Consider the following 8746-nt stretch of genomic DNA (forward strand, 5'->3'; position numbering starts at 1 on the left):
CTCATTGCCAGAGGAAATCTTTCGGTGGCAACCTGATGTGCTGGTGGATCCGGTTGGCGTTGCCCAGCGTTACTGTTAGTGTATAATTATGGGTGCATGTTTTTTATTCTGTGTGGGGCAAAGGCTCACACTTACCACATCCCCTTTGTCAACTTATCAATCATCAGTCACAACTAACTTTCAGCAGCCTTATGAATTTGCTGTCTTTATCACATGGTGCTTTATAGTGGCACTCCCCACTCTGCAAATTGAGCAATGCTTTAGGAGGAAACAGCATTGGCACGCACCACTCTAGGAATGTGGAAAATGCAGTACCATCATTCAGGTTAACTGCTGTGGCTGATAACCATCTGCTCTGTGCAACATGAACCTGTTCCTTACCAAAGGGCACAAGGAAGAGATAATAAAGTACCTGTTTACGGTAAAAACGTTAATACCAGGACAGAGAGACAACCTCAGTCTGGTTTTACACATATCTCTGCTGTGATGCTGAAGAGCAAAGGTAACAGTGGAACTAATGAATGAGATGAGGTGAAAAAATAAGTAGAACTGAAAACCCGAGTCAAACTTGGATAAGACATCGCCGACAGCAAAGCAGAGTAATCAAATAAAAGCAAAAATGTAAAAGCAGCCACATTAAAGTTGTATTTACACAAGTAATTACACACGTTCACGCCTGTTGGTGCTACATGGCTCCTAGTTCAGCTCAGACTGTGAAGTGCTGTATTTCATAGTCCTGTGGTCAAGTGAGGAAGTTTTAAAGGATGGCGCATTGTTTAACGGTAATTCATACGACCGCTGCGCCCCCTTGTGGCACCTGCTGGCACGTGCAGCTACAAAAACTCCATTTGATCTGATCTAGGGAATTTATCAAAGAAACTGCAGGCGTTAATATATCAAGTTAATTTGACGCGAATCTCGTGTGGACATTATTAGTTTGGGGCCGTTTTAAATAGTTCAAATTGCATAAGTGCTGATGTGTCCTTTAGGCTACCAGCATCTCTTCCTCTGCCGATGTAAACGACACCTACACGAGTTTCCTGTTTTTATCCTAAATGTCTCGCGCGCACCTCGCACCTGTGCTGGTTCGGTATCACTGCTTTCTTCTTTCATCTTTCTGGCGCATTGTCCTCCCGTTCATCATCGTTGTGTCACTTCTCTCCTCATCCCTCATCAAGTGTGCAAACAATGACGCACTGTTCTGAATCAGGTTCGGATATGTCGCGGGGGCTCGTGCTGCCCTCAGTTCGTCCTGCAGGCAGCGCCTCCAGGTTTTCAATCCTAATAAAGAAAACGTTCTAAAATCAAATTCAGCAACAGTTTAGTTAGTGCTGTAGGATTTCATAAGTACTAAAGCGCAGCCACTGAGTGTTTTTGTAAAGGAAAACCGTTAATCCACGAACAGGTGATTTTTTTCCTGGTCAACGTGAAACTAAATTAAAATACAGTGCAGGTTAGCGGCCACCAGATGGCGGCAACGTCGCGGCTATCGCAGGTGGGCAAATGTCCGGGAGGAAGAGCCCCCAACGTGTTGGATTACTGTGGCCTTCTAGAGGGACTGTAACATATCTGGAGCTATATTTAAACCCCGCACAGCATTTAGAGGTGACATTTAAAAAGTTGCATTAACCTTTTCTAGATGTCGCAAAGGCGCCCACGTGTTTCGCCATTCAAACCAGAAGCTCGTGTTGTGACAGCGGAGCGTCCAGCACCTCTCGGGTTCACACACCGTACAGTAACCAGTGACTCATGGCAGCTCAGTGATATCCGGGATCTGCATAAAGCGCCTCCTGGTGCAGTTAAGACCCGTTTACTTTTGCGTTATAAAACCTGGCGCCAGGTGTGACTCGGATCCACGTCCAGTCTTTATGACCTGCCAAAGTCCACACGCCGTGCGCTGAGGTCAGGACAAACTACGCTTCAGCCTTTGTGTTGCAGAGAAGCTACTGTTTGTTCCCCAGGCATCGGAGATTAGGCGGATAACGCGGCTGACCAGGTGAACTCGCCGTCAGGATGAGCTGGCGCCACGTGCGCAGGCTGCACCCGTCATCTGACCGTCGGGCGCGTGTTAGTGATACAACGTTTGACTGTTGACAAAATATTCGATGTCGAAACCACGTTCTATTAAAAGCGGCGGGCTGCGCTTCAGCCACGGCGTTTGGAGCCTCGTCTCTGTGTGCCTCTCGCGAAGCTTCGAGTTATGATCACAGACAATGAAGGCATTGAAAAGGTCCTGGGCGACCGCTTCAGAGACCTTCTCATATTTAGCGAGTCCAGGTGACTCCGGCCACGAGCTCCCGTCGACTCGTCGAAGCAGCTGCGGCCACAACTTGGAAGTCCGTCGCGCGCGTCCCGATCGCCCTGTTGTTTCCCGACACTTTTGAAATTCAAACGAAACCAAAGTTTCGCATCTTTTGTCGGTCGTCGCTGCTTCCAGACCTTTTGTGATCCCGCCTCCTCCTTTCCGGGTTTCTTTCCGCGCTTCCTCGCCGAGACGCAGCGACATGAGACTCGAGTTTCGCCCCACTTCTCGCTGGCTTCTTCTCTGGTGTCCGCCGACAAAGACAATTAAATCTCGCAATGGATTTGATAGAGAGACGAGCCTCGCTGATGTTGTCGCCAGACTAAAGGGCGCTGCTGGGCAGAGGAGGGTTCTCTGCGGTAATTATGCTTTCTGTCCATCTGTGACTTTACAGCTGCTGAACTCCATGAAACGGTCTGTGAGGCGGACGCACACTTACCTAAATACAGGTGAGTCTGCGACTGATACCTGGTTTGATCCACATGCTCGTCCCGTCACTTGGTTTAAGTTGCATTCAAGAACCTGTGTCACCTGTGTTTTCTGACTCCTCTGATTTCCATGCGTGTCAGAATGAAGGGAAAATGTTGATGCGGCTCAGAAGAAAGCTCTGCGTTCCTTATCCCCTGTCGCTGCTGATCGGTCTCCTGCTGCTGATCAGCATCATACACAACATCAATGGACCTTCACGCTCCCCTGCACTCCTGCATGACATTAAGACGGTACACAGGTACAATATTAACTGTTCATCCATCTATGACCTGGACCCAGTGGAGGTTGGTAAATCTCTGATCATCAGACGGAAACACATTGTGGAGGACAATGATGAAACTCTGATCAACCTCACCTTAAACTGCTCATTGTTTCGAAAGGTCAGAGGTTATAATGACATCTGTGTCTCAGATGAAGAGAAAAACTTTCCCATCGCCTACTCTCTGGTTGTACATAAACATCCATGGATGGTGGAGAGACTGATCAGAGCGACGTACTCACCCAGTAACATCTACTGCATCCACTACGATCTGAAGTCTTCAGCTCAGTTCAAAGCAGCTATGGAAGGTCTGGCTCACTGTTTGCCCAACGTCTTCATCGCCTCCAAGCTGGAGGACGTCAAATACGCTGGTTTCACTCGGTTAAAAGCCGATTTAAACTGTCTGTCAGACCTTTTGCAGTCAGAAGTGAAGTGGAAGTACGTCATCAACCTGTGTGGTCAAGATTTCCCCCTCAAGCCCAACATTGAGCTGGTGTCAGAACTAAAGAAGCTGAACGGTGCCAATATGCTGGAGACCAGCCAGCCTAGTGACATTAAGAAGGACAGATACGCTTTTCACTACCAACTGGGAGACGTCGGCTTTGAATATCAAAAAATGCCATTGAGAACAGAAGAGAGGAAAACTCCACCGCCGCATAATATCGAGATGTTCAGTGGCAATGCCTATTTTGTCCTGTCACGAGACTTTGTTGTTTTCATGAACTCCTCAGTTGTAGTCAGAGACTTTTTGGCTTGGACTGAGGACACCTACTCCCCAGATGAACACTTCTGGGCCACCATCGTCCGACTGCCCGGCGTACCTGGAGAGGTGCCCAGATCTCACCCTGACATCACCGACCTGACGAGCAAGACCAGGCTGGTGAAGTGGTCGTACCTGGAGGAGAGCCTGTACCCGCCGTGCACGGGACAGCACGTCCGCAGCGTCTGCATTTACGGTGCAGCAGAGCTGCGTTGGCTCCTCGGCTACGGTCACTGGTTCGCTAACAAGTTCGACACCAAAGTGGACCCGGTTCTCATCCAGTGCCTGGAGGAGAAGCTGGAGGAGAAGCAGAAGCTGTTCCAATCCGTAGCATCTCTCACCTGCAGCAGGAGTTAACCAGCGTTCTTAGTCCCGGTTGGACCGTACCTTCAATTACTTGAATTAACTAACTAGCACACCATGCTGTTATTTGTAGGCAAATTAAAATCAAATGCATTTGCATGAATGCAAACCATAAAAATGTGGTGTGCACAAACAAATACTGGGCAAATAATGAAGGGTAAGTAGCGTCAACATGCCCCAGCCTGATTTATGTCTGATGATTAGGTTGTGGGTTTGAAGGTGTTTCAGTTAAACTATATATTGCTTAATTGTATTTATTTATATAATTAAAGAGAATTATAGTGTTTAGCACAAGTGGTTTTCTGTGCCTTGTGGCTCAGAGCTATAAGTAAATGATTACACGCTGTGGGACGCGGAGGGTGTGGAGACAGTCGTCTGTAATGGAACATGGAGACAGAGAAATGTTTACAACCACTAAACTCTAATTTTATATGAAGTGAATAAAAGAGATTTGTAATTCAGCCAGTCCACGGTTCTTGTTGTTTAGCTACTCAGTTTGCTAGTCGCCATTTTTTTGAGTGGAGTGATGGACCAACCCTGACAATAAGCTTCTGATTACGTAAGATACGTACGTGTTTGTGAGGTGAGCAGGAAATATGTCAGACGTCTGTACAGTAAATGCGGTCGAAGGCTGTGGTGCAGAGAGTCTCGATGAGTATGTATTGTTCACAATGAGCAAGGAAACTTCTTGTCAGGGCGTCTGTGTGTTTACGGTAAAACGAGTGCACAGTCATTTTAAACCTAAGGTCAAGAGAAAAGCAGTCAAATTAAATTACAGTCATGTCAAGTATTTTAGGATCAGGATTAAGAAGCAGGAAGCAGGAAGTCGGACAAAAATAGAACAAACTTAAGTACACTTTCGTTGTGAAGCTGGAAAAAAACAAAAAAAAAAAGCAGAAGAAAAAAAAGGAAGGATCACAGGTCAGAGCTGGACGCACTCTCAATGATGTGACGCCTTTTCCATACATGACAAGGCATTTCTGGCAACAAGTAACCAAGTTCAATTATTTAATACTGATTTGAGTGAGAGCAGCAGAGACAAACGAGTAGAACGTGTTAAGCAGCAAAGCAAATGAACCAAAGGTAAATAAGCTTTTCAATGTAAGCAGTTAAAAAAAGCTGTCAAAAAAAAAACGCTGAATTTCAGCTTCATCGTGTCCCACAACACAACAGCTCGTAGCAGTGGAGAAAACGCACACACACAGCTGAAGAGTGTCAGGCTCAGTCCCAGGGGCCTCGGGGACCTTCCTTTATACTGTGTACGTCCTCGGAGAGAAACCGAAGCGCCACAAGGATCCCACACAAGAGAACACACAGGGAAGGAGGCCTGATTTGATCAATAAGCTATTTTTAATAGCAGTTTTAGAATTTTTCACTATTCTAAATATGTAATTTAGCCTCGTGGCAGGTACACTACATGTGCTTTAATAATAGTCTGTGGTTGAAAAAGAGGAAATTGTGACGTACTGTAAAACCAGGCCAGCGTTACATTATCAGCTTACACAGAGGTGTCGCCGGCTTCCGTATCAAATTCGCCCCGCAGCTCCGAAGAAGCCTTACTTCTACTCCTGCTGCGCCGGCGCCTGGACGCGTTCACAGGACCCTGTGAATTATTGATCTTGGAGGACGGGCGTGCGTGTTGTCCTGCTGTTGAGCTAATCAATTGTTACGTACCTAAACGCAACATCAGAGGGTTTTGCAAACAATTTGGATTTTCTATAAGTTGAAAAAGCATCAACTCAGAGACTGAGACAGGAACCGGCCTATTGTGACATGAGGAACTTTTAAAACCAGTTCTCCACCATTGTCACAGATAATATATTGGAAAGGGATCAAGTAAAACTACAGTCATCTTTGAGCTTTCCTTTTGTTGAAAGACAACTTCATACCTAGAGGAGCATAAACCTATTGTGATTCATTCAGGTTCAATATTTCTGTCAACCAGTTTTCATTTGTTTCATTTCTTCAAGCAAGATTCCTGAAATGAAACCTAATTGGTGAAATCACAGGCTCATTAACTACTATTGTGTGGGTGTGAAGGCATCTTGTGTAGCCAGGTGTGTTCAGGGCTCCCAAGCGACTGAGGAGACCGGAGGGAAAACCTGTAGGTTCAGTTCAGCCAGTAGAAGGGGGTTGTACTGTACTGTACGCGGGGCCTGATACCAAACTATGGCCTGGCTCAGATTAGCGCATTCTGACGTCATGGGAAAAGCTGCATCTGTGAGACAGGTCTGCGCAAACGTTTCGTTTGTTTGAAACCAGGCTTTGACTAAAATAGTCAAATAACAATGCAAATAGTCTAAATTCCACATCCTTGGCGCCGTCTCGCACACGCATTGCACAATCAGCCTTTCTTTTCTTCAGGCGACGCGTGTACAAGCGACATCTGGAGAAAATTACCCGAACCGCACGAATGCCAGCGCCGTCGCTGTTTAAAACGTGGACCCAGACTGATATTACTGATACTATTACTGTACGCAGCAGCAGAGTCAGACGTCCCCCGAGACGTCTGCGCGTAAAGGCGAGAACTTCCTCCACTCGGCTGATTTGCCGAATTTTCTCCTCATTCCTTTCTACAGATGTCGAGCCGCGATGTCTCACAACCTTTACGATACACGAAGCGTTCTCAGTGAGGACGAGGGGATGAGTCAGACCGAAGGCCTTAAAAAGTCAACCCTTCGCTCGCCTCCTGTCAGAGGTGTAGAGTTTCACCCTACTTTGAGCACAAGAGTGGTTCTTAGGCTCATTGTGAAGGACAGAGGCATAAACAGGACGCCCATTATGGCAGCATATGACTGATAAAGCTCTCTATAATATATGTTTGGGTGCCAGATATGCAAATATGAACCCAGATGGTTTCACAGGTTCACAGCCAACAAACATATGCACCGCTAACCAGTTAGCGTTAAAATAGGAACTTCAACTTATGTCTGCTCCAGCAGCGATTCACACCAGACAGCATTTCTGTCTAAGCGAGTTGTCACGGCTGTTTTAGTTCCACATTTCAGGTTACGCAGCCTCAAACCAGAAGCACTGCAAAACCGTTTCCCCGCATGTGTGACATTTAAGAAGAGGTTTCCGGGTATGCCACTGAACCTGTTTGTTCCTGGTAAAGGGGACGCTGTGATGGGAAATGCAGTATGAGGTTTCTTGACAGCACCCCCCCCCCCCAGAATAGCCTGACCATGAGCTCACTTCCTCCCAGGGGCTGGAGAACAGTGCCACACGGTGGCCTCGGGGTGCGCGCACCGCGTCCGGCCTGTTGTGTTCCACGTTCCCCCCATCTGCACTGTGGAATCTTGGCAACGGTGTTTCACAGAACCGAGGTTTTCAAGCCAAGTCCCGGTCCAGGCACGAGGCCAAACTAAACCCCTGCCTACGCTGCGGTGCTCAGACTCTCACAGTTGCTCAAAAAGCACCACTCCGATGACCTCACGAAGGGAACATGTGGCATACTTTTATTTAAGTGAGAGCATTTAGCCAATTTTGACAGCAAGGGCAGCAAAATAACTGACCATCACTTGATACAGCGATCACTAAAAGCAGTTCAGGCTGTAAACGTCCCACAGTGAGTTAAGGGCCTCTGTTAAATACCGTGACTCAGTGACACATACTCCAACACCTTCACATTCCTGTAGAAACTGTAGCCCGAGACACTGCAGGTCGGCGAGCTGCCAGCCAGCGCCATCTCAATGCACCAGTCAAATAAGTGGATTCATTATGCGGCCGCAGACGAGTCTGCATCGTATCCGTATGATTCCTGATCCCGACACGGAGGCGACGCGCAGACGACCCCCACTCTAGCTGCACCACGCTCCAGCAAAGCAATGGGTCCCAGACACATGACACCTCCTCTGGAACCTGAAGTAAGCATCTGGGTGGCCTGGGTGTGTTTCTCTGCTGCTATTTATTACCTGAAACTGAATCTTCTTCGTAATATGCACAGCCCACATTGCTCTTTGGAACTGAAGACTGAATCATAACCAGGAAAATGTAGAAGCTTAAGTTAAATCCATCCATAGGACAATAATTCCTGCACTGGATGCGTGTCCACAGGAGGCTTAGAGGCTTAGAGGAGGAGGCCACCCAGGCACCTGTGCCGATTCAAGGGAGCTCCTGTGGCTAAACCAGCACAGGTCAAAGGTCAAAATACATGAGTTTTAACATTTCACAGCAGACGGGTGTAGATTGTGGTCTGTCCTACGTTGTCCTGATGTAGGTCTCCTCCAACCAAAGTAGGAGCCCGCTTCCTGGAGTTCCCCATTTGTCCTAATGCTAAAGGTTCTGAACCAGGTGTGCAGCGCTCTTGGAGGAAGTGAAAACACAAGCTGGTTTCTCTCTGTTTTCTTGCCAGCGGCGCCGTTAGGGTGCTTATTTAAGTTTTGTTTATTCATGGAGCTGGCGGACACTGTATGTGCTGCTAGACAGCCAGCAAACAGATTAAAACATGTTTCTTGTATTATATCACAAGTTGTAGAACATGAGCTGCTACCATTTCTCTTTCTCACTGCTGAAGCTAGATTACAAATGAAAAAATACGTCATGTAAAATTCGAGAGCGGTGAGAGCGCTCA

The 8746-nt window shown here is 47.1% G+C and overlaps 1 protein-coding gene across 2 annotated transcripts; it reads left to right on the plus strand.

Annotated features, from left to right (window-relative positions):
- The first annotated feature begins 1756 nt into the window (after positions 1–1756).
- On the plus strand, positions 1757–4634 carry LOC114867038 (beta-1,3-galactosyl-O-glycosyl-glycoprotein beta-1,6-N-acetylglucosaminyltransferase 4-like). 2 transcript variants are annotated; one of them, XM_029169335.3, is made up of 3 exons: positions 1757–1996; positions 2697–2751; positions 2872–4634. In XM_029169335.3, exon 3 carries the CDS (start codon positions 2884–2886, stop codon positions 4165–4167), a length of 1284 nt encoding a protein of 427 aa, XP_029025168.1. In that variant the 5' UTR covers positions 1757–1996; positions 2697–2751; positions 2872–2883; the 3' UTR covers positions 4168–4634. The 2 variants fall into 2 exon arrangements, with proteins under 2 accessions (XP_029025168.1, XP_055369403.1); XM_055513428.1 differs by lacking the exon at positions 1757–1996 and having other exon boundaries at positions 2029–2751.
- The last annotated feature ends 4112 nt before the right edge of the window (positions 4635–8746 follow it).

Source organism: Betta splendens, chromosome 12, assembly GCF_900634795.4.
Source record: "Betta splendens chromosome 12, fBetSpl5.4, whole genome shotgun sequence".
In the NCBI taxonomy this organism is placed as follows: Eukaryota; Metazoa; Chordata; class Actinopteri; order Anabantiformes; family Osphronemidae; genus Betta; species Betta splendens.

Bases quoted from the DNA above. Each gene is read 5' to 3' on its own strand.
- LOC114867038 (XM_029169335.3), top strand. From the start codon at position 2,884: ATGTTGATGCGGCTCAGAAGAAAGCTCTGCGTTCCTTATCCCCTGTCG.